We start from the raw sequence: 27,521 nt of genomic DNA on the forward strand, positions 1-27,521 counted from the left end.
AGTACGTTTTGGACAAGTTGAAGATTATTTTAAGGCGCATACTTCACTTTGAAACACCAACTACTCAACTTTTTTCGTTTCAATGTTATGAGAACTTTTTTATAAAAAATATAACTTTTTCTAATATCACTATCTTCGATTAGGTCACTTAACATTAAATACTGTTGCTGTCATATGAAATTTCAAGCATCACCAAAAATGGCATATACGATATTTTTTATATCTTGCAATATTTACTCAAAAATTACATATAATATTATTTTGACTCAATTTTTTAAAAGGGCTTGAAAGTTAATTTAGAAATAAAATGTTCGATTACCGTACTTTATACAACAAAACTATCTGAGAACGAGTTACAAAGAATGAATACTTCTACACGAAAAATATATACACTGAAAAAATGTAGTGTCATTTTTCACAAAAAAAAACAGGATAAAGGGTGGTGGTCAGCTATCCCTTATTTTTATAAAGTGATTCATCAGCAGTGCTATTTTTGAAAATGAACCACCTCGGTTATGCAACTAGTTTTTTCGATCTTATTTGCAAACAATTAAGCAGTCTTCATTTCGTAGTATTCTGAATTGCATATATTTTGTTCTATGTAATTTTAAATGTTCTTTGATTTGATGTTATTTTAAGGGAACTTGTATCCGCCGGTTGATGCCAGTCGAGCTGACATTTATTTACACCAAGGAAACTAATTTCTTTGTTTGTTTAGTGTTTTCTTGTCCAACTAGGAAACTAATCCGCCGGGTATTTAATGCGCGTGGGGAATACGCATGGTCTTGTCTGAGTGAATGAAGACTTTTGAATTATGTATGAGGGTTGAGAATTAACTATTCGCAAGAAGAATTCAAAAGCACTTTCCAATTTTCGGCAGTCATATCAGCACGAAGAACAAATGTTTTATTGTCATATTTTTGTTGCAGTTGAAAATCGAAATAGTGAACTTGCGTCTTTCGGGTTTTCTCCTATTTTCAGCGTGTGTAACTAAAGCGCAACTGGTGTAGATGATGCGCAAGTTGATTTCCTAACATGCACACAAGATGCGTATTGGTTGCCCACTCTGTAAATAGGGAAAAAATATTTCGTTTTTCAACTGCAACCAGAATATTCAATGGTTTACTTTGAGTCCATTGAAACATCAATACATAATATTAATTGTTCTTATTGTATTAAGTACTTGCATATGCTTTGGAGCAGTAAATGCACTCTATTACTGTTACGTTAACCATAATTCTTCATGAGTATCAACATATTGTAGCTTGATTATTGATACAAAAGGTGACAAGTTAACTTCTTTTCGTTCTTATTGTTTTTAATCTTGTTCTAGTAATTAGCGTAAAAAACTGCGCACATGTCATCGGTTGTATATCCGACATACAAAGTCAGTCGTTTCAGGTATTCCGGTAGGGCTTATTTTATACTGTTTAAAATGTGCTTTAGATTGCATTGCAACGCGCGCGAATAATTATAACAAAAGAGCCAATAGTCTGCAGAGAAAAAAGCCAATACATAATTGTCGTGAATAATAATACCAAAATTTATACACGATAAATAATGCGTGTATTACGAAACCCTTAATTGCATAGATATATCGACAAATGTACCGAGACACTAAAAGTAATCGCTTTTCATTATATTGTATTGTTTTTGGAATGCCGTGTTTCGCCGGTATGAAGTGAAGAATAATAAAATCGTTCATCTATGGTTTGATTTAATTAATCATATGCAATACTACCGACTGACGGTTGTCCGGAGCTGAAGTTGTTTTTTTACAAACCGAGCATTTCAAAATTAATTCAATAAACGATGTTGCGGCGCAACGCTATTCTTGTACGCTCCCCAGCCTACAATTTCATTTTGGTCTGTCGCATTTTTTACAACCAACTTGCAAATTTGTGTGCGTTTATAGCAGAAGCAAAATTTTCAATGATGTATATGATTAAGTGTAAAGCGTCTTTGAATAAAATTGCTCAGTTCAAAGCCGATATCCGCCATGGCCGGCAGACTGTTTCACTCGTCGTTTTCTTAGGAACTCCTGATGGCATTCTCCCGTCTACATCATTTTAACGCAGGGACTAAATGCTGGCGCGATCAAACGATAAATCTATCGTTAATTGTCGGCAGCCGACTGTCCAGAGCAATATTCACATAACACTACTGAGATATGCATATATACTTTGATCTCACTAGATGGATTAAACTGGACTATTAATAAAAACCTCAATGAAAAAATTAGTTCATGGGATAAATGAATATGAAGCAATCAGAAATTGTTCACCTTTGATGATCTTCACGATGGTAATCAATTTCACGGATAAGAAGTAATTATCACAGCAAAGAATATTCGCTCCGTGAACCGGACGCCGTCTACGCTATTCTAACTGGGACAGTTCTTCACACTGCCAATTTGCGATATCGAAGTCGTAACATCTGACGCGTCAGCCCGAAAACTGATCTCATTTCACCACTCGTTTGTTCTGATTTGCTGCATTCCCTCGGCTATCTGTAAGTTTACAAACATCCCGCCACGTGATGAGCCGTATAGACAAAAATCGTGTCGGCATACTACGAATTTTAACGAGGTGCCAATGATATCTGCAATGATTTCGGTAGCTTTCCTATCTACGACTCAATCGTGTTGGATGACACATTTATGACAGCGATGTAGGTTACCTTCGCCGACAGTATCATTTTGTGTCAAAAAATGTATTGGGTTTTGATGAAGGCGTCAACGTACTTGTGGGATGTCGTTGTGTTCGGATTAATTGTCATATGATTCACCAATCGGACGCCCTCACGGTCGAGTTTTTATCCTAATTACCTTATTTCGTTGTCTACTGTCTCCGTACTATTATACTGTTGTTTTGCATGACAATCGGTACTATTTTGCAGGAAAATTACTCTTCCAGACTTGTATCAAAATTGGTCCGAGTAATCTCATAAACTAAATAAACTCAGATTTTAAAAAGGCGATTTGTAGATTTCCATGTAAGTAAAAAATCGACAAAGTCCAGAATTTGGAATTATTCGAAATATGAGTCAATGCGGTCTTTCAACTGCCCAGTTTGCGCAATCTGTCATGATATTAGTATGTCTAGACATCAACCTCATAAGTGACGATATCACGCATCCATCTTGAAGATTTGGACCTCATCCAACTTGTCAGGACTATAATTTGAGCCTTTGATGTTTTGAATTTTTGTTATTTACGACGTTCACTAAATTTTACGCATCAAGCATCTTTATTTTTAGTGGTTTAATCGTTGGCAAAGGTGGAACCGTTTTCGTAGGGAAATTGGTGGAAGCAGATTAGAGAGATGGTGAGATTTCATAATACCACACACTGCGAGTAACACCAATTTCATGCGCCAATTTGCCTATTAGCCGCCCAGTCAGGTTGCACTCCTCACCAACCATTAACCAATTCAATGTTTACTTACGTATGCACACAGCAGGAGAAATTATTTTTACGGTGTGGAGCTGTTATGAACCCTGCTATTTCTAATTATGTGGTTCAATTACGCGAATTCACCATGGGTGCATATTTTCTGCATCTGTACTGTAAAACCAAACTGTAGCTTAATGATAATGCGTAAAACAATTATTCTTTATTATTGAACCCTCTTCTTCTACTTGAATTGCTATTTAGTAAACGTTGCACCGTGCCTAACTTGTTTTTTTTCTCTCTTATTTGCAGCAAATGTACCAGAACACGACTAAAACTGTTACTGAAACACGTACCGCCAGCGCCAATGGGTACAACGGTTCTCTGCCACGGTCGACTACGGCGCATCACAGCAACAACAATTCATTGCCAAGATCTGGCACGCCTCAGAAATTGCAAGCATCCACTTCCGGAAATCTGTCCGAGCTGGATTCCTTGCTACAAGATTTGAGTAGTGCCCGATATGGAAATATTGTGGAAAAACGTGAGTTTAAATCGAGGCTAATTTTAGAACGCTTCTTCTAAATACGTGTATTTATAATTAACAGAAACCGCCAACAATGGGACGATTAGTCCATCACCATATGCCACCATCAACGATACAATCAAGCGTCCTTCGGTAGACAGTCTGCTAGATGAGCTCAGCAATGCCAATGCTAATCCGATTTATGCCGTACCGTACGGGTAAGATATTGGATCGAGGAGTGGAGCAGATTGTTTGTTTTTGGTCCTTGCCTAATGATTTTATTTTATATTTTAGCAATCAATCGCCAAATCCGCAGCCGCATCCCGGTCGGCAGGTTACGATCACAGTGCGGGAGACTACTACTGAAAAGTTAACTGGGACGCCTAGTGCCAACTATCAGGATCAAAGTAAGTCCGGTGTTGTGTCTCGCTTGTTTTTTCGTCATTTTTCTACATAGTACAAATTATAGCATAATGGCATATTTGTCCCATGCTGTACTGGATTTCCTATCCACATAAGAGTATAGGACTGACTTGCGATTATGCACAGTATAGTGTATACTCAAATTCTTCGATTTGAATTCGGCATGCTATCACTAGAAGCTACAAATTCTGCATCCCTTGCAACCATTTGTGACAATAGTCGTGTATGAAGATGCACATGGATATTGTGCCAACGATCTGTGAACTGTAGTCTACATGCTTCTTATTTAAGATGTACATGTAGAGATTTAATATTTATCAAAGCTTTAAGAACCGTAGTCGGAGTTGTGACTGCATCAGTCAACGCTATGTGTTCAGGGCAATTCAGTATATTCAAGTCCTTGCCGATTAAATGTACCGAATCATTGTTTTTGATATTGTTTGCATTATGCTGCTGCAAAAATGGCAAGAAATAGTTGATGATGCTTGCCAACTATTTGCTGATGTTCATCGTGGTTTGGGAAGTTTGTATCCTTTTATGTATGTGATTCTTGCCTAGGTTGGCAAAGATGTAATATTGTGCAACATGAGGCCAAACTAAGTCGCCATTCTCGTCTGATACAGAACTCATATCCCTTGACACGGTGCCAACCACTTTATGCCTTTTTTGCTTGAACCCGGAGCTGGGTTGGGTTCCTGGATCCAACCGCTGTCAGCTCATACATTTTGACGGTTGGGGGTGGAGCCAATTTCGCCTCAGGCTGGAGCTGCATTAGTGAAGATCAGTGGGCTGCATGCTCACAGGGAAGGGGAACAAACGGCGCGCGTGGTACTCGCCATAAAGAGTAAAGCTTTCGGTACAGTTGATGTTCATTTTGGGCCGCTCAAAATATTTCATATTCCCTTTATAAATAAAATCACGTTCTCTGTTGTAGCTTCGATTTGTTATGTTCCTAATACTCTTTTCGCGGTTCACTATAGACGATTATAAGCCGACGTGTTTGGTATCTTCTAGTTGCTGTACAACAAGTGCTGATGATAAAACGTTTAGTGCTATGATCGAGTATGGTTAGAGTTGCACAAATTAATCTTTAGCATAAAAATACAGCAACTAATAATCTATCCTGCTTCGTGCAGAACGGAAAAGCTTCCATAGCTTTGGTTGAAAAATCGTATTCCCATAAAGGAAACTTCTATGTTGGAAAGTTACTTAACCCCGTCTTCGTTGCTTTCAACAAAAATGGCATGACAAATCCACGTGAAAAGCCTCGCGCATGTATACTTGCGAATGGGGCTATTGCCGCGTGTCTTATATCGGACCTCACAACTCGCGATAATTGTGCTGTCACGGTCAAAATGATTGTTGATAACATAAACAAGAAATATGTCTATTGTTCGGCATATTTGCCGCATAATAAATCATCCAACCTTCTAATGATTTCAGACGGGCTGTATCATACTGTGTCAGAAATAAGTTTCTCCTCATAATCAGCAGTGATGCAAATGCCCACCACTTAATTTGGGGCAGCTCAGATATCAACTTGAGAGGTACCGTAAACCGGGGTGACTTTGATCACTGGGGTGACTTTGATCACTCGAAACATTTTTCGTAGATCGCTTATTAAACCAGAATAGTCTACCGAATCATTTTAATTTGGAATGATTTTTACTCTAAACTTATAAAATACTGATTTGTTATACTTTTTGAGTAAATTGTTCGTTTTTTGGGTACAAAAACTACGAAAAACCGTAACTTGACTTTACCGAATTTTTACGAAGCTTCGTAAAGTGTCTATTTTTTATAAAACAAATAAATCTCAGATTTGAGCAAGAGTAATAAATTACAAGCGAGTTTTTATTTTCCTTTAGATTGGGATGTGCCAAATTTAGTTTTAAGACTTTGTACATTTTAAATACATTTTTTGTGAGACTAGTTGGCAATTATTTCAAATTATTTTAAGCTAAAATTCTCAACATTTTTCTATGGTTCAATATTCCACCGTGTTAAAATGGATGAAACTTTTTGTACATTGATAAAGCACTAAAATAAAATCAGATTTATCAGATTTAAAGGTATCCAGAATCTTTTATTGTAGTTGGACACAAATTATACGAATTTTGGTTACTCGAATTTTACAGTACATTGAAATACTTTGTATAATACCAATTAACATATATTTAACAATGAGTATCTTTCCAGAATTAGTTTAAACAAACATTTGAATGGAAAACATTGACATCAATAACTTAATGTGGGTGAACATGTAGGTTATCAAAGTCACCCCGGAATACGAAAACGGACTTCAACTTGAAATCATTTTTGGAAAAATAGCTGTAAGCGAACAATTTTAGGTAAAACCATCCAATCATGTTCTCCATACATCAGTACATGGTTTAAAAATATTAAACTTGAAAAAAATGTGTTGCGTCTAAAAATACGTAATGATTACTTCGAAAATTGATCAATGTCACCCCGGTTTACGGTACTGAATTGATGGAATACTTAAGTAGTTCAAATCTGCACATACATTTGCACGGTCCGGCAGAGAAAAGTTGTTAGGTGTAGCTCTCTGCTCTGGAAAACTGGCTCGTACTAAACCAGCTCGAACCGTCGTTATCTGATCAAAAGTACATCGTCTTTGATCATTTAAACGTCCCGCTAGAGATCGTCACATATCGTAATCCCAAATCTACGAACTAGGACCTCTACGAAGAGGGCTTGGCGACCAAGTTTCATGGGTATCTTCCACCGATTGAATCTCCACGTGACTTGGATAAGGTCGTGGATAAAACAAGCTCATCCATAGTAGAAGCGTGCCAAGAGGCTTGTTCGTTTCTAGATATACGTGCTTCTACAGGGACACCTTGATGGAATAACAAACTTTTTCTACTCAAAAAGTTATGCAGAAGAGCTTAGAATCGCAGACGCAGGGACGGGTCGGAGGTTTTAAGTTGGCTCGCAAATTATAGAGAATGCTCGTCGATCATGCTGAGCAAAGTGGTTGGAAAAGCCTCTGCACAAATGTCTCAAGTCTCAACGAGACTAGCAGATTAAAGAAATTACTTTCGAAATCGAAGGACTTTTGTGTCAATTCGATTAGAACGTCTAATGGTGAATACTCGTCTGACGAAGATGTAGTACTCAACTGTCTTTTTGACACACACTTCCAAAGTTGTACGGAGGCATCACTGACGACTGCCCCTGAGATCACTGAGACTGCCCCCCCCCCCCTTTTCAGGTAGTTCTGATTCTTGGGCAATTGCTCCTAGGATTTTGACTACCGAATCGATCAAATGGGCGATTGAAAGTTTTGCTCCGTCTCCGGGAAGATGGAATGGATATTAACATTTCAAGCATATTCTGGAACAGGTTCTTGCTTGTAGTCTTACAACATAATACATTCCATTAGCGTGGCCGGAACTAACTGTAAATTCATTCCCAAACGTGGCCGCGTCATTTATGGGGAGGCAAAGAGCTTCAGACCGATCAGTCTGACCTTCCTTCTCAAATCAGTGGAACGTTCAATTGACCACTTCATTCGGGATGTTGGCATCCGCTACATGCAATGCAACATGTATATGAGTAAGGAAAGTCTGTTACACAACGCTTGAAAAAGCTTTTTCACAAAAGCGATCAAGTTTAGAAGTTTTTCTCGATATTGGAGGTGCTTTTGACTGACCTGTATTTGGAATCCATTTTGGAAGCTGCACGAGGTCATGTAGTACCTTCATATATCACGAACTGGATACACGCAATGCTTAGCAACCGGCTTCTTTGCTCATCGTTAAGACAAGTAGAGATAAGGAAACTGAGTGTCTGCGGATGTCCGCTAGGTGGTGTGCTGTCACCGATTCTATGGAATCTTGTCGCCAATGGCTTGATGAGAAAGTTAGGTTTCACACTGTTTGATATGATGCAAGCAGCATTATGTGTCCTTGAGAAATGGTCTATCAGTTAATCCAATTAAAACAACAATGATGCTTTTCACATAACGAAGGGTTACAACCGGAGCTCGTCCGTTGCATTTCTTTTACTCTGAAATTATTGTCGCCGATCAAGTTAAGTACGTTGGGGTAATTCTTGACTCAAAACTTAATTAGACAGATCACGACGATTTCAGAATCAAGAAAGCTTGCATGGTCTTCTGCCAATGTAGACGGGCTATCAGCAAATCTTGGGGACTCAAACACAAGTACATTCAGTGGATCTATACAACAATTGTTAGACCAATACTGGCATACGGGTGCCTTGTTTGGTGGCAGAAGGGAGAAGTTATGACAATCCAATCAAAATTGAACCATTGAACCAGGATGGTCTTGATGACGCTGACTGATGCGTTCTCGACAACAACTACTGCCGCTCTAGAAGCACTCTTGAACATAAAACTATTATATGTGTTTCTGAAACAAATAAGCACTTCCGTCTTAAAGTTACTTAGATTTGGAACAGTAATCCAATATATCGTACAACTAGCCACACAAGACTGTCACCCCAAATGGTTACTTGGGATGAGTATACACCTGCTCCCAGTGACCCTACGCTCACACGTAGTTTTCCTTTTTAGAACTTTTAATGTGAGAATTTCTCCTCACGAGAAATGGCTGGATAGAGCGACAACTTGTAGAATATGTAGTTTGTTATACTGTCGGTTCTTTGTTGGAGGGCTGAGCCGGTGCTGGAGTCTAGTGTCGTGAAATGAGATTAAACCAATCACATTCGCTTAGTTGATACTGTACCGTAATCCAAGTAGAAATCTTCACGATTCTGTGTGGCGTACAATCGGCTCTTCAACAGGGAATTTGCGGTAAAATAATCTATTTTTGCTCTGACAGTCAGGCTGCCATGAAAGCAATTAGTTCGACAAGTAGTAATCGCATATCGAACTCGAATCGAAGAACTTAACATTTCAAATGCTATTTACCTTTTATGGACACCCATTCATTCCGGTATTTCAGGAAATGAATGGGCGGATGAATTTGCTAGAGCTGGCGCTGCGACTGAGTTCGTTGGTCCGGAACCAGTTCTATCACTCGATAAGTTGGATAAAGCCCAAGATTCGCTCTTGGGCTGCATCCGAATACGCCAACCACTGGTGTAGCTTGCAAACTTGCGTTCAAACAAAGACTTTTCTGCTGGATGTGAGTCCGAAAATGTCAAAGAATTTGCTGCATTTTTCCAAGCACAATTGCAGTATTCTAGTCAGTGCTCTGACTGGACATTGCAAACTCAATTATCACATGGCTACTATTCAGCGTACTGAATATTATTCGTGTGATCTTTGTGAATCCAATTACGAAACTTCATATACTTTAATATGTGTATGTAATGCAGTTTAGTATCTCCATACATAGATGAACCTATATATAAAGAGCTGAAACTAAAGGATATGCTATTGTTTTTTAACCAAGTGTTGTAATTAAGGCCGTATTTGAATGTTAAAATCTTTTCGGGGATGTTGTCGGGAATGGGGAACATGTCATTTGAGCCAGCCGCTACTGATTCCTGAACACCAAATTGACGCCAGTTAGACAGATGTATGCAATATATATTTTGCTCAAAGAAAAAAAATGAATTAGGGTTAACGCTCTCTAATTCATCTGAGCCCCTCTATTCATCTCATTGTCCGATCACTCCAGTTCAAACAAGGAATACAGTAATGCGGTTTCATATAATGATTAATGCAAGTAGTACAATTAATTCCTGTGAGTTTTCTTAACACTTCGGCATTTATCAAACTATCAAAATAGGCGCAGTAAACTCATAATAAATTGAAAAACAAAGCACTAATTTTTATTTCCAGATTTCTTACCTTGAAATTAACGATGCGACTCATTTTTTAATTGCTACTAGATCAATCATCTCGAGACGTAGCCACATTTTTCACTTAATTACACTATGATTCACCATTATAGCATAAATTATTTTTGCAGGGAACAATTAAGCACTTATTTTTAGGAAAATTACTCAATCCACAATTATGAAAAACTACTTTTAAATAGAAATAAGATTGAGACCAACTTTTTCAAATTTTATGTTCGATTGTGCCTATATTAATCCCAAAACACATCGCACAAGAATGCCAAATCGAAATATGCTATTGAAGATTTGCAAGAATTGTTAGTGGTGAATTAATAACTGTCATAGTAAAAAGAGTCAAGTTTTGGGTTGATCGTAACGATAAATTTCATAAGAATACGTAATTGATAACTTAACTTGATTCAATCCATATTATCAATTAATAGAACGAAATAAAAATGTATAATTATATTGAATATATTCTACACTGATACGTTTGGCTGCACTGAATTCGTCTTGTTACGTGTAAACACATTGCTAAGAAGTGTGCGTACACCCTGCATATACAATGGCGATTAGGTCAGTTCAACTCAGTTGAAATGCTGGCCGGCAAGCTGAAATTATATTTTTGGCAATTTGCTTTGCGTGGTTTGACGCACAAAACAACACAACCGGTCGCTAAAAATTGCCTGGATTGATACGTTTTGACATGCAGTGATTTTCATAAAAGGGCTTAGTCAAAATATTCTATTGAACTGTCAAGGCGACCGTACAGCGTACACGAGATTAAAATACTGTAAATATAATAATGTACTGAATAAATACTTTCAAGACGCCAACATTATATTGATTTTAAGCGGATGTCAATATTTTCGCTTGTATATAGTTCTTCGTTTCATGTGTTTCACGTTTCTCGAAAATTTGGGCCGCGCTGATTAAAATAAAAAAATAATAATAAATTATCGTTTATCGACGTAATGAAATTTGTCCTCGCCTTATGTTGCAGGTAAGCAGGAAATGCAATAGACTTACCAAAACACCCATGTTTATGAATCAGCTATGTCAAAACATCCGGAATTTCTTTCGGAATACTGATTGATTTTCGTGTGGCTCAAAGGCAACAACCGATTTCGACACAGAGTCGGAACCGGTTTTTGCATTAGATCTGGACAACAATCATTATGATTTCTGAATCTTGTTACGGGCGGTTCGACCAGGAGCTGACTTCTACGATAGTTAGTGTCTTACATTTTGTTCGGATAATTGAATCGAGTTGTTGCTGGTTTGCTTCTTTGTGCTTCAGCCTTAGAACCCGGTTACGGGGGAAAAGTCTCACCTGAGGGGCGGGTTTAAGGTTACACGACTTGGTGCCTGCTTCTTGTCACAGAAATTAAGTAATTTCTCTGCTATCGAAGGAGTCAATTATGTTAAACTTCGAACTTAACCGGTAGTCGAAATCTGTGTATCATTTTTTTGGTATCATGGAGTTTTTATGTTAGAACGAAATGGAACCTTTGTGCTATCCGACAGTATTTCACATTTTGTGAACAGTTGCTAGAAAGTTTTGACATAACTTTCTTCCGATATTTTCGACTAGTTGTTGTGAACTCACCGGTTATCATCCTGGGGTACACGTACCCCTGGAATTATCGTGATTATTTTCCTTGGGTACCGAGTACAAAACGGGTTCTATATATTGAACGCGTTAAATCCTAATGCGAATAATTTTACGGAGCTCTATCTATTGGTGAACTTTTAATGTTTAAGCAACAAAGGTTTACTAACTCATTGAGCAACTGTTATTTTTCGTGGTATCCAGAATATCGTTCAAGAATAGGATTGTTCCGTCTGCTTATCAATATTTAATAACTCTGGAAAGTGTTTACGCTACATATGTAACTAATAATATATATATATATATATATATATATATATATATATATATATATATATATATATATATATATATATATATATATATATATATATATATATATATATATATATATATATATATATATATATATATATATATATATATATATATATATCACAACATCCGGTTTACTACAAAAAAACGGGAAATTTCTGTCGGAAACGAAAATATTCGTACAGAAAACTATATGTGGGTCGTTCTATAAAACAGTAGTGATATGGCGTTTCTACGTGCTTAAATTTATCATATTCTAAAAAACAAATGGAAATAATTAAAGGGTTGTGTACAGGACACGACCACGGTGACATTAAAAATGTAGCTTTTTTCAAGAGCGTGCAAATGAATTTTATCTATCACACATATCGACTCACGTTCTTGTTCACTCGCCTGTTTTCATATGTTACAATTTGCTATATACCCTCCCCATCAAAACATAATTTATTGAAGATCTTTTAACGGTAATCTATTAATTAATCAAGTATCTCACTAGGCAATTGGAATTATTTGGCTGATCCATCTAGTAAAAATAGGCTGGTCTGTCCAGAAAATATATTCAAAAGAAAAGTTCCATATTGAGAGCTGTGATGAGGAAGCCCACGCCCGCCAACGGAAATATACAGATTCTCATGAAATATGAAATTTCATTTTCCATTTAAATTTTCAATAATGTACTAATGAACTTAAGTAAACAATCTTAAGTTTAAGTATTTCTTGATCGATTAGTGGTGGAAAAATGAAATTATTTGATAAATTACATTGTTATGCGGGTTTTTATGCTATCTTGGTGGCATTTTTCTTGTTGCTAATTATTAAAACGTGTTATAACTCTGTAGTGTAAACATTGTATTATTAAAACAATTCTGCAGCGTTTTATGTTATATAGGTGTTTTATGTGGTAATAGGACTGACATAATTATATCTTCAGTACAGCGGTGTTTCATAATTTAAAACAGATTTATTTTAAAATTTAAATTAGTATACCCAACCGTTCTATTTGTTGTATACTTTAATGCTACGTTCACACTATGAGTTAAAACGTGTTTTAACGCTATCTTGATGACATATTTCTTGTTGCTAATTATTATAACGTGTTTAACTCTGTAGTGTGAACATAGTATAAAACGCATTTAGAACTGTGTTTTAAATACATAGGGTAGGACAGATATTCTGACTGGATAAACTGGGAAAACAATTTTAAGTCCAGTAACGCTTAAGACATGGCTTGAATTTGAATCGACAAAGAACACCCGCTTCAACTGCTGCTGGGACGGTAAGTTCTGTTTTAAAATTTTCCGTTGTGTGCAGTACGAAACAAAAGTGTTTGAAATTAGAAAACAAAAAGTTCTGCTGGGAATGTGATTGTTCCGATGCAATTACACTCAGATTTTTCACGCAGGGGATACAGGCCGTGTAAATGAAAACCGCGTAAATTTCAAAATCCGCGTAAAGAAACCTGAGTGTACCCTCCTATATAAAATACTACGCTGCTGAACAGTGCAATAACTACAGAAGCACATTGTCAGATGCCTTACTGATAAAAAACATATAACCGAAAAATGAAACATGAAAACCAATAGGCTCTTTACCCTACGCAGCTACAAAGCGCCGTAAACATGTATTAACAAGTTACAACGCACACGCATGCATAAAAATAAATATATTTTTTTCAAACGCAACACTCTTAAGCAGCACACACCGTATTGAATTAAATCCAAACCACCCCGCCCACCCACTTTGCAAATCATTCTGTGACACCGTGCTGGTACCCGAAAAATCCGCACACGGCCACCGCTGCCGAAAATGCATCTTACCCGTTCGACATAAGAACAAAAACTGATTCAAACGGGTACGCGTCACCTCTATTTATAAACTAACCGTATATGGTTTAGTCACATAGGTGCGAGTGTGTGCAAATGCCAACGTTGCCGAAAATCGATAGCGCTTATTGCATCGCCCGGAGACGATGTTGTTCGTATGAGACAAGAGCAACAACTGATTTAAACGGACATGCGTCGCTTCTATTTATGACTTTTCGCCTTTCATTGAGTCACTAAGCTGCCCTCTTTTGACGGCTGTGTCTGAGAAATCTGCCTCACGAATGGTAATTTTCCCGTTTTTCGTGAACTTTTTAATTTTACCAATTTCCAAAAGTCTACTTTTATTGGGGAGATATTAAATTATTACCATTATTTAAGTTAGGTGTTTCTGAATCGGTTGGTGTATGAATGATTAAAATCCATCTAGTAATATCGAAGTTATAAGCGTGCAAACCTTACATAGTTTCGTTACATGGGAGATAGTTTAGATTTTAGAATGACACCTAGCCCCAGATAGTGGAGTAAGACATTTTTAATGTCAAAAACATCGTTTGCCTCACACACAGTAGGGGATATCCGAAAAAGTTGACACCTATGAAAATCCATCAACAATTAACAAAACGTAAGCGAAAGCGTACGTTTTCACAATGTTTTCAGAATAATGAGGATTTTGGAATAGTGTACAGTTGAAATACCTAAATAAAGTTGCTAGTAATTTTTAAGTTGGACTTTTCGGACTCGATAAGTGATTAAATGATGCTAGTTTATCAATAATCAATAACGCTTCAATCGTTTAAAAATAGTTTTACACCTAGCCCCAACTGCATATAGTCGAGTAAAGTATTTTCAATCTAAACTATTTATTTCACATTAAATTTGGCTATTGCTGATTTTCAACCTCTGCACCGAACCTCTGCACCTTTTTTATCCACACCCACGTAGGTTCAATTTCTTCTGCCGGTCTTACATGCACAAGTACATAAATGTTCTATTCCAATTTTAGTGTAATTTATCCACTACTTGTTGCACCAAACGATGCGCTTTTTCATATCTAGAAACTTTGAAAACTATGGTTTAGGATTACGGTTAACAACTCTGGTGAGGCTTTCACCCGGAGATTTTAACCTACCTGGGTACCTACTTGAAGAGAAACATGGATAAACGCTGAAAGCGGACAGAAATTTAAATCAAAACAGTCGCTCGACATTTTAGAACACTATTCGATTTTTATTAAATACACTTAGTTTTTTTAAGCGGATTTTTAAATTTACGCGGTTTTCATTAACGCGGATTTTGAAATTTACGCGGTTTTCATTTACGCGGATTTTGAAATTTACGCGGTTTTCATTTACGCGGTTTTTTTTAATTTACGCGGTATCCATTAACGAGGTTCCCATTAACGCGGATTCTTAAATTTACACGGTCTTCATTTACGCGGATTTTGAAATTACGCGCTTTTCATGTACGCGGATTTTGAAATTTACGCGGTTTTCGTTTACGCGTAAAAAAACCTGAGTGTACTGCGTTGAAAAGATACAAGTTTATTTCTTTCAGCCCCCTTTGTGTCTCTTCCGATTAACAATTTAGCTGGTTGGAAAATCACCAAATTGGCTCATATTAATCGTTTAGTGCTTTGTTTTGGCCATGCATAATGCGCACCACTTGCCTACACCTATTACATAGGGCTGTAAATTGTTACGTTTAAGAATAATTTTGTCGGTTTAGGTAGGCGTAGAATTTAACTTCCACGGCACGCCGCAAAAAATCCAAAAGCACCAACCACACTCGCTGTGGAGGATAAGCCGTACGAGCATTAATTTCCAAACGAGAAATTCTCAGAGGGGCCCAACGAATCCGGTTGTTTGTCACCACCAGTTTCTAATAAGGAGCATAGCCCTGCTCTTGGACGCTGCAGGAGCAACCAGTATAAACATCAGAATAACTCGTTTGAAATTCAGTATTATGAAAGTAAAAATTATTCCTCGTCTCACTAGACCTGGAGAAATTGATGTAACACCCTGAGATCGCCTCCAAGAACTGGAGTCTCCGGGACAAACCCGGCGGGTAGATTGGGACACCATGCACTTACGCATGCGTACAAGATTGCGTACAAGTTTTACATGTAAAAACTGTGAGTCAGATTAACTTTGTCAAATGGAAGTAAACAAGTCTTTCAGTTACTTATTCTTATTATAAAATCCAATTAACAAATAAATATTAACCAAAAATTAAATATAATGCATTAAAGTTTAGATTGTCTTCAATTATTTAAATTGTTTGAAGTGTCCAACCTATAAGACACATTTTTTTACCATTTTTGCGTCATGCAGAAAATTGATCCTGAGTCTTATTTAAAATTGCAAGTAAACATCTTCCATTCGCAGACATTCAGCCACATAATATATCTACAAAATGGTGTACTAAAAGCTAAAAAATATTGTCATGGAAACAAGATATCAGCTTCTAAACAAACCCGTCCCAACCTAGACTACATTCCCTTATATCTAAGAAAACAACTTGCTTCACTGGTTGAAGGCGGACAGATCGATTCGAGTGACAGTATTGTTAAGAACCAGGCGTCTCCGTTAAGCTAACCAAGTGAATGCGCCTGTGGGGTATGCAATCTACTTACTGTTCCACAAAATGTGTTGCCAAACGTTTCGGTCGGAAACCTACGTTCACCTCGGACGAGAGACAAAACCGCATAAAACATTCTCGTAAAATAAAGTGACTATTTTGAAATTAATTATTATTTTTATGTTGTCTATTTCCAGTGTATCAACAGCAGCTAACCCAGAATGAGCAGGCGAACCACACCTCGTCGGCCACCAAGGAACTCGATGACCTCATGGCTTCGCTATCTGATTTCAAGGTAAGTAGAGCGGGCATCTCGCACTCTTTTTCCCGTACTGCATTGTTACGATGATGGGGACACTCGCGCTCCAGTGGGATGGTTGGTGGTAAAAATAACCCAGATTGCGAAAAATGTCCGTTTATGCATTCCAATTAGCACACTTGCAAAATTATAAATATACATGCGAAACACAATTTCGTCCCCCCGATGGTTGCTTGACTTACTGGCCGAAGCGAACCGGAACAAGAAAGTCTTGAACGGGAAAAATCTATTTCGATCATTTTGCACTGCACACGGGCCTGTCAATCCTTGATTTATTGATGTTGCGATATGAGTCGCGGCTTCCGAAACAGTTTCTCCGAATCGCTGCTGATTGCAGATGCTATACAACGCAAGCGGTGCTGGGTAAAAGGCAATCGAATACGCGTATCTTGTTGCTCGATAATATCACTTGTTTGGGTTTAAAAAGAAATGCTATTTGAATAGTTACTGTAATATTCAGTGCAAAACATGTATATATGCTCGGTAAATTAGCCGTGAAACCAACTGGCCATAGTGATTATCTGACTCCCGTGGCATAACCGATTCTAATCAGAATCGGCTGTATCGGATGCTAACTAGAGCCAGCCAGAATTCCAGTTCATTTGCTAGCTGGGCTTACTTTGAAACTTTTTTTCTCACTTTTTGAAGATTTTTTCCGTAAAAATATAAATCAACACAGAAAATTCCCTATAAATTACTGTAAAACATTTTTGAAGAACACTATCCGAATGATATGTATAGTAGCATAAAGCACAGCGCTACTTGTATATCGTTTGATTTATAAACCAGATTGCCTAATCAGTATCATTCGCGGTTCGTTATACCGCCAGTTCCTAGTATTATTCATGTTTATATTTTTGTCAGTTTCGGTCGATATCATCTGACTGCGGTTAATCAAGATTGCGCCATGCGAGAAATCACATTGCTTGGGATAGCCTCGAGTTAATCCCGTTGACGGAGTTTTTATAAATAAATGTTAACCCCATCTACTACCGTTTTGTCATGGGAGGTTTTTCGTGGGGTGTTTGCCAAACTGTGATGATTTTCAACACTGCCAACTATAATAAAATGTATATGAACGGTTATAATGTTTTTGATTCACAACCTTTCTGAGGGAAGCAATTTCCTGAATGTTGTACAATAACTCTAAGGTGCGCTGAATTGTTTGTTTGAATTGTATATTTTATGTGTGTGTTTTATGGCTGCCATTTGCTATAATAAATTCGAATTACGAATAATATAACTGAAAAATGGGATCCAAAGTGCGGTTGTTGGCGCCAGACACCTGTTGTGTGACATTAATCGCAATTTTGTTTTACTGTTCCTTTGTTTACTGCAACAAAGTTGATATATGTAATACATTTCACATGTCGTGTTGACCACACGCCATAGCACCTCTTGACGTGTTTGCATAGAATTATCAGCATTCAGATTAACATGTTAATTGATGGAACATTTTTTTCGGCGTTGCCGAAGCTCATTGAATGCTATCGAAAAATAACCCTCTACACACGGCTTGCTCCTAGTTTGTTCCCATGACTTTTTTGAATTCAACGTAAACGCTAAAATAATCATTTGTCTAATACACATGCCCTCGAAATCCGAAAAATCCCTCATAAATCCTGGTCGATATTTAGTTGCCTAACGCAGTCGTGCGGTCGGCGACTCATTTTCATTAGAAAACAATTTTACGATCGACCAGAGAGCGTGTTCTATATTTAGCAACCACCGGAACTTGGTTCAACAGGCTAACACTCCAGCTTGGATCTGTGTGTGTGTGCTCAGCTCAACTCAGTGGTTTATAATTGAATTTATTCTCGTGCATCATAAATTTCAAGCTTGTCTAAGTTCAAGATCACAAACGTCTCGCACACTGTCGCTGCCATATCCCACGCAGGGACGTGCTCTAAACCATTGCGTTCACTGCGAATTGGGAGTAGGTACCAAAAATGCATCCTCATCCATCCTCATCGAACGTGTGCAAATTGTAACTTTTTCGGATTTACTGCTGTGACCATTGGAAAAATTTTTGAAGGTTACAACCTCTCACCTACCTGTTGACAGGCACTTTGGAAATGGTTTAATAGCTGTCACATCGTAAAGGCACCGTCTTTGCTGCTACACATGCCGGGCTAAAAGCAATTGAAACAACAAACCGACTCTACAGCCATCTTGACGTTTGGTATTTTGATTGTTTGTCGTGCCAGAACCCGGTTGCATCTAAATCGTTAAATGCACATCTTTCATCCGGGTGTGGCATCATCGGTTTCGGCGATTTGCAAGCGTAAAAGTTAATTACTTTTCGCTCAAATAACCAGTGCCAACATGCTACGGTTGCCAGAATAACCCCCGAGAGTGATTGGTGCTTTCCGCCGAATGTGCATTCTAGTGGTTGGAACTGGCGGAAAATATGTGGTGAAAATTCAGAAATCAGCATTTACAAATTAATTCAAGCGTAACTGCATCGGGTTGATCGTACCCAGAAGGAGTTATAAAATTGGACGTCAAGACGTAACAAAATTGAAAATGGTTGTATCGTTCACTGCCCATATAAGCATAAGAGTCCCATATGGATTTTTGTCGAAAATGAGATATCTGTTGGATTGTATTCTGCATCACCACTGAATCATAATGCACAAATAAGATTACCAAGTTTGTTCAGAAAATATCGAAAAAAATACCAAAACATGGTTGTCCCATCCATAAGGCTCAATGAAAAATGTAAATCTTGAACAGCGTTTTTCTCGGCTTGCTGTTTTTCCATATGGGACTCTTATGCATATATGGGCAGTTCATGTAAAAGAAATTATTACTTTTAGGGTGTTTTCGGAATATCCTAAACTTCATCTTATCGCGTTCAACCTATTGCAAAGACACGATAACGTAGAGCAACAATAAAGAATTATTTGAGCAATTTGAACAGTATGTGTGCACTGGAAGGTGTTCAATTCCTCTCAGGTAACACAGTATCGGTTGACATTAAAGGCAGTATATATCGTCCTTCCGCTCATTAAACAGAAACTTTTCCTAAAACTGAAATTGAGCTCGGCTTCATGCGGTTCCATCAGATCAAAAACGCGTGAATATTGAACAATAATTTTAATTTAATGGTTTATGCATTATTTTGAACGACACCCGGTAGGGGGCATAACGTAGTTGGTCAATCGATTGCCTTATGCGAAATGGGCCTGGTTTAAAAAAAATGTATGGGTAATGTCAGAGACATAACCGAAGTGAAGTAGAATTGCTGTATTTTTTCTATCTTCTGTATGGTTGCATTAAAACCAGCTATTTCGGTGTTCCTGGTGGAAATCCCAATATAGGTATTAAATGCCATAATTTTTGAAATAGCATACGGAAAATAACACTTTATGCCTTTTTAAAGGAAAAAACTTCAGTACTTTTATGGAGATATCTCCCTTTCTCGAAAAATACGGGTAATTTAATTCTAATAATGTTTCTGCTTCATTCTGTAAATCATAAAAATTTTGCAGTTTTTCTAATGTGAAAAAAATTCAGGAATCTAATAAAACCTTTGCGACCTTTGTCCGAATACGAAAAGTTGGGGTTTTATGCAATTTTGTCGTTGATATTAAATTTCATCATATTTTCGGAATGGAAATATTTCTTCAATCAATTTTTATGAAATGTATTTTTGTTGAACGTGGAAAATTCTCATGAACAAAATAGAAATTGTCTTGTTACAGGTAAAATTCAGGAACATCAGATTTTATGGCATTTGGTATAGAAACACATTTTTTTAATTAAATGCCCAAATACTCTGACATCCCGTATTTTTCTGAAATTAAACCTTTATCATGTCGTTTGTGAGTAATGTTTACACTAGAAGTAAACTGAATAATAATTTATTGTTAAATAAAGTTGAAAATTTGAAAGTGAGTCAAAATTTCAAAATATTTAATGTTTATGAATTTTACTGGTAACGAATCTAATTCTATTAAATAATAAAAATTGATTGAAGAATAGAACGAGAAAATGATGAAATTTGATATGTAGAAAGCCATAGAACCCTAACTTTTCGTTTTCAGACAAAGCTCGTAAAAGCTTCGTTCGATTCCTGAGATTTTTCATTAGGAAACTATAGAATATGTATGATCTACAGCATAGAGTTGAAAAGTTATTAAAAATAGGGGATTGTGGTGTCAAAATATCCAAAAAAACGCAATTTTTTGTATCTTCATTATAATACTTCTTTTAAAAATGGTATGAACTGTAATTCTTCGAGAGCTACTCTCAAAGTTAAAGCATTTAATATATTTTTTCTCATATTTTTCCATAGTATCAATATCAAAAACTTCAAGTAAATTGAGATGGAGTCTACAATTGTCTAAATTATGTGAAATTTGGCATCTGAGCTTCCTTTGACATTTGTCACAATATATAGGAGGTATTTGAAGAATTAAAAGAAAAATTTGCCTTGCCTTAATGCACATGTATATGAGTTTGCGGAAATTTGTGGATTTAATAGATTGACGGCGCCGGTGGTTGAATGGTAAGCGTGACCGCCACTCATTCCAGTAGGCCTGGGTTCAATTCCAACCGAGGTCGTTGAGATTTTTCTGAGGTGAAAAAATCTGTGGTCACGTCTTCCTTCGGAAGGGAAGTAAAGCCGTTGTTCCCCGGTTCATGAAATTGGTGGATCACTATCTAGTCCAGGTAGTGGAATCATCTCTCTGATGTCGGAAAAGAAGAAGTTGATCTTCTATACTCTTATGGGGTTTTAGAGTGATTGACACCGGTGTAGTGGTTTTGCACTTTCTAGCAGAAGTGTCAATGGAACATACCCAGTTTTCTGCACTTCTGCTAGAAAGTGCAAAAAACCAGTGTCGTAGCCAGAAATTTGGTTTGGAGGGAGTTTTGATGAAAATCGCAAATTTTTTGAAAAAATACTAAAATTTAATATGAGTTTGATAAATTATTGAAAACTCAAAAATATAAGTAGTCATTCCAGTCATTCCATTCCAGTCATTCCAGTCCAGTAGTCAACAGATGTCATTCCAGTCTACAAACAAGATGGATCAACATGGAACAGTTTTCAAACCTCTATAGATTATTTTCTTGTATAATATGTCAATGAAGTCAAAAATTGCGATCTTTTAAAGTGGGATAAATGATCTAAAAAATTTTCAACGTTCAAGATCACCTAATATAATAATCCTTGACTTTGAAGGTTTGACAACTTCGGGAAGTTATCAACATAAAATAGCGCCTGCTTTGATATAGAAATTTTAGTGATTAACTCTCATAGAGGTAATTATGGTGAATTAATTTTTCAAAAATATTAAGAGACATGGTACCTTCAGCAAAGTTTTTGATAATGTCATTTCAAACAATTTTGTTGAAAATATGGAGGCTACATGAATTCAACATATAGGGATTTAAATGGACTGGGCCTGCTATATTTCTTCTTAGTGAAGAAAAATTTAGGTGAAAACTATTTTTTTCTGCGCTACGGATAAAATTGTTTGAAACAATCATTGCGAGTTGAGAACACAAAACCTATAACTAAATTATGGATGGATGGAACTGAAACTTGCGTTTCGACTTCATCTCATCAGAATCCGACACTAACTTGGTGGGCGGACTAAGCTAGCGCCGAATTGATGCTAGCTCCTGAAAATGGAATCACTCTTTGTGTTTTTGAGTCCTTTTAATATCTGGGAATTATTTGTTTTAAATCCAGTTCCCTTATTTTTTTTGTAAGCTTCAAAGGCACCTTGAACGCAATGTGAATTTATTATTTAATTACCGCAGAAGAGATTTATCAAATACAGTAATTTCAAAATAGCTTGTTGTAAAGGTTTTCTACTACTATATTTCGATACTCTGAATAATATGTCTTTGACAAAGTTGTTTGAAATAGCACTTTCGAAAACTTTGCTGGAGACATTAAGTCTCGACCCAAATTTGGTTGAAGAGTAATTCTTGTCTATAATTACTTCTAGGAGGATTAACCGTCAAAATTATTCTATCAGCAGATGAACAGTTTTACGTTTTGAAATTCTTCATTGTTACTTAACATTGAAATTTGGCAGTTTCGAATGAATGTGATCGTGACCGTTAAAAATTTATCGAGCATTAATTTTACTTTTCTTCATTAGTCAACTCACAACTTACAGTACTAGTACGTAGCACACAAAATTTTAGTACGCCATTCATTGCATCCTGCTAAGAGGCTATTCATATAGTTGATAATACAACAAAAATCCAATGCTCATAAAACCGATCCTGACCTGCTAGAGGCAAAATTACATCAGCTTTCAACTAGTTTCTGAAATGTTATTCTTGTTGTTAACCATATTGAATTGTTGTCTAAACTCTACACAATCTAAAAAAATACATTTTCAATAAATGTTGAAATGTATGTAAGTTTTCGGTAAACAAGCTTATGTTTTATATGCAATCAACCTATTCAAATTTAGATTCCCATTCGAAAAATTGTCTCTAATCCATATTTTGAAGCATCTTTCCAAAAATGAGCTCATAATAATTCAGACAGTTATTTTATTTTACATTGAAGTAATTTGACAACTATGGGATTTTGGCTAAGAGATAAGTTACAAGATCCCCTTCCCACAATTTTCCAAAAGTTCTCATGACGCTTTAAACACAGTTCTCAATGTAGTGATCAGAGAATATTTTTCCAAAAATATTTTGTGGAATATTAAATTAAATTCGTCAGCATCAATTTTTTTGCAATCCTATTAATTTTGGTTTGCGGTGGGGGGGGGGGGGGTTAACCCCCAAGACCCCCCCTGGCTACGCCACTGGCAAAAACGGTGCAGTTTCAGTGCACTCCACTACACCGGTGTCAATCAATCGAAAATCCTATTACTAACAAAAATACTTGTGGAGTGCGCAGTAGTATATACGGCCTCCAGCAAAAGCAAGTATCGGACTAACCATTCCTTCCCTTTCCTTCCGCGATCTACGTTCGGGCCTGGCCGGCGCTGGTATTGATCAAAAACACTTTAGAATTACCAGGAGTTGCACATTGAAAGATGTTTCGCTACTCCCAAGCATAATTATCTACTGATTCCCTGTGCAACTTCAGCTAGTCCCGGTCGATAACGGAGTAGCAGCAAGGGGTGGTCGCGCAAGCTCAAGCGCAAGCTCAAATTTGTGGATTTAATAGATTTTTTGTATCAAAATGATGTTTTTGAGAGTACTCGATAACTCCATAACTATAAGAGATAGAAATGTCAAAGTTAGTCAAAAAATGTGTATTTTCTTATGCTGGACGTAATCTAACAACGATTTGAAAGTCGAGAACATCACTAGGCGAAGATATTTGAAAAAAGTGATTTTGAATATTGTATCATACAAAACTCAACAAATGTCTATTACAATAAACAAATAGATATACAGTTTCGTCATCAAAATTGTTTCTTAGCCTATGCCCCACAACTTTGCTGAATAAAGTAAATTTTTAAATGTATGAATGAGTAAACAAAAATTTGCTACTTATTTTTAGGGAGACTAATTACCAAACTGAGTCAAAAATAATAGTTTCTGCGATATCTTTTTAATCGAAAGGTAACCGAAACATATAACTTTCCATCATTATAGAGTAATGTATCTTTTATGGCAGTAGAGCCTATTGTGACCCTATTTCGCACCATTTGGTTTCGAAACAAGCGTATGGGTTAATGAGAATATGGCTAAAAAAGGTATGCAAAAATTAGCTCGAATTATATTCTCTATTAGTTATATTTATATTTATTTAGAACTTTCCTATAAATTCAACTTTTAATTAAGATACAATACACTTCTTGAAATATCTGCTAATTCTCCGCATTCACATAGTAAATAGAAACCGGACGCAACGGCGAATAGAAAAATTATGTGCTAGCACTAGTTAGGACGCGCTAGGATTGGCCTAGTGATGTGCTGTATTATTCAGAAATACGGATGTATACATTATCGCCATGCTTTTTCGATGCCCTATCACAATCAAAATAAACTTTTTGCATCCAGCACACATGAAAGAATAAGCAGTGCGGCCAAACTAAAACATGAACTTAAAAATATATTGTAATGCAATTTCAGGTATAAATAACACTAGTTTACAAATTTTGGGTTAATTGCATGAAGTTAAGAAAAAAGGTGTTTTCTAAGTCAATTTTGGGTCGCTGAGCACGAAAATCATATTCATTTTCTTTTTCAAAGAACCATTTTTGTGATTTTTTAAAAAAGGTGTTTTTGAGCACTTTTTACAGTTTTTGGTCAACATCTCAGAAAAAGATCTTCCGATTACCACAAACGGCTCACTATTCGAAAGGTATTGATGTGTCATTCCAAAAATATATAACATGCTACGATAAAATATCAATAATTTAGGGTTAAGAGCAACCAAAGTCAAAAAAAGTAGTGTTTGGTAAAATTACTATTTTTTAGATGATTTTTCATAAAAAAATAAATCAGCGAAAAAAATCTTTTAAGTCTTATGTGATAGGCAAACTTCTCACGTGAATTTTAAGCCTAAAATCACGAAAATCCGACAAAAACTGGTGATGTTATTAGGCACCGAGTGAAAATTGCTCTGTTTTTCACATAACTCTTTTGGTCTTAAATAAGATTAGACTAGTTTACAAGAAAAATGAAGTTACGAGAAAAAGTGCTTTCTAGGTTAATTTTGGGTCGCTGAATACGAAAATAATACTCTATTTCTCTTTCAAAGAAGTTCGAGTTTGAAAAAAAAATTCTTTTGCTTCCGCTTTTTTGTTTTTGCTCTATTTTTTATTACAGAAAAATAATTTTTCATATTTTCAGAATCTAATGTGACAGATTTTAACAATTTTAAGGTAATCGCGATAAGCTAAGAAGAAAGGTGTTTCCTTAGTTAATTTTGGATCGCTGAATACGAAAACCAAGTCCATTTTTTTCAAAGAAGCATTTTCAAGATTTCTTTGAAAAAGGTGTTTTTGGGCACTATTTTAGTTATTTGTCAATATCTTGTTCAAATAGGATCCGATCGAAACAGTTCGAAAGGTATTGATGTACCCTTTCCGAACATGTATAATATGCGTAGATCAAATCTCGACAAACATATGATTACGGCTTAAAAACCAACTGTCAAAATTCTCTTTATAGTAAACAAAAGAAAAACGTTTTCTCTTGCATTAACTGCTATGAACTGCGTTTAGCGAGTAACGGTTTGTCCGGAATTTCCTTTCAAAGAGGATTTTGACAGTTGGCTTTTAAGCCGTAATCAAATGTTTGTCGAGAAATGTACATTTATTATTATTACAATCGACCAAAGTAAAAAAGTCTAATGTTCGACCTTTTTTAAAAAAATGCACATTTCCAGTAAATTTTTAATAATAAATCAAGGACAGAAGAAAATTCTTTTAGAATCTAATTAGATAAATAATCTTTTTGCATAAATTTTTATACAAAGGTCACAAAAGTCGGATGAAAAATGTAGATATGAAGGTATGTAGGTATGAAGCACTGAGTGAAAATTGTAACTTTATTTTTCGCACAATCATACTTTCAGCTGAAATAATCTTCTATACTTGATAGTTATTGTTTGTGTTTGGTACTGTCTTCTCGAGCTTGCATCCATCCATCCTGCGGCATTTGAATGGTTTTGGATATTTCATTGTACAACTAAGTGCTCTTTTTAAAATGTGGAAATATCGTTGGAAAAGTTTTGTTTTGTCTGTGGTGAGCACATATTTAACGAATTAAAGGAATTTTCGCCTTCTGCTTCAACAGGCTTCACAGCAGATTCTCAGTTCACAGAATATTACGTGGCTAGTGCTACGATCCCACTGAGACTCCTTCCCGATAGGGACGCGAATATTTGACGACTGGCTTATGAGACCAGTGCTACACCCTCTAAACCGCCGCACCAGGGCAGGTCCGCTAAAATCATAAAAATTCTATTTCGCTCAATGTACCATAGCATCAACATTTTTCATCCGATGTTAGTAGTATTAGGCTTAAAATTAACGTAATCATATTATTTGTTATCTTAGACTCTAAAAGGTCCGAAAAAATTGTTTTTCAGTAAAAAAATCATTTAAAAATGAGTAACTTTTAAAAATGGTCAAAAATGCACTTTTTTAAAACTTTGGTCGCTTGCAGCACTAACAAATTTACATATAATCGACATATATTATATGTTTTTGGAAAGGGCATCTCGGCACCTTTCAACCTGCATATTAACTAAATTAATTGAATGATTTTGACACGAAATATTGACTAAAAACTTCAAAAAGTGTTCAAAAACGAGTTTTTTGAGAAAATCACAAAATCGTTTCTTTGAACAAAAAAATAAATATTGTTTTCGTGTTCAGCGACCCAAAATTAGTCTAAAAAATACTTTTTCTTGAAACTTCATTTTTCTTGTAAACTAGTGTAATCAATTATTTCAAGTTTTTCAACTGATTGCTACTTGCAGAGATTTTATGTTCATCTGGACATAAAATTCGGCTCGGGACAAGGCAATGTTTGATGTGAAACTAATCATCATCAATTATTAGCCTCCGTATGATTATTTCCTGCGAGTGCTATACTGGGCGCTCTCCTTCTAACAACTATTGCCTGAAAAAGTAGAATGCGTCGCTATACAAATCATGCGTTGGCGTCCATGATTTGGATATCTAGTTAGAATCGACGCAAATGGAATATAAAGCATTGTGTTTCAAACAGAATGTTTTTCGATGAGGAAAAACTTGGCATGTCCAGGAGACAATAATTGGATCGTT

General features: G+C 36.2%; 1 protein-coding gene across 8 annotated transcripts in view; it reads left to right on the plus strand.

Annotated features, from left to right (window-relative positions):
- The window catches only part of LOC131678296 (paxillin), a 233,699-nt gene that overhangs the window by 146,392 nt on the left and 59,786 nt on the right, over window positions 1–27,521 (plus strand). For all 8 annotated transcript variants that reach the window (XM_058958354.1, XM_058958349.1, XM_058958356.1 and 5 more), the window contains 4 exons: window positions 3,704–3,935; window positions 4,000–4,135; window positions 4,212–4,324; window positions 16,664–16,761. In XM_058958354.1, the coding sequence (XP_058814337.1) occupies window positions 3,704–3,935; window positions 4,000–4,135; window positions 4,212–4,324; window positions 16,664–16,761 (579 nt within the window). The remainder of the gene's footprint in view (window positions 1–3,703; window positions 3,936–3,999; window positions 4,136–4,211; window positions 4,325–16,663; window positions 16,762–27,521) is intronic.

Source organism: Topomyia yanbarensis, chromosome 2, assembly GCF_030247195.1.
Source record: "Topomyia yanbarensis strain Yona2022 chromosome 2, ASM3024719v1, whole genome shotgun sequence".
Taxonomy (NCBI): Eukaryota; Metazoa; Arthropoda; class Insecta; order Diptera; family Culicidae; genus Topomyia; species Topomyia yanbarensis.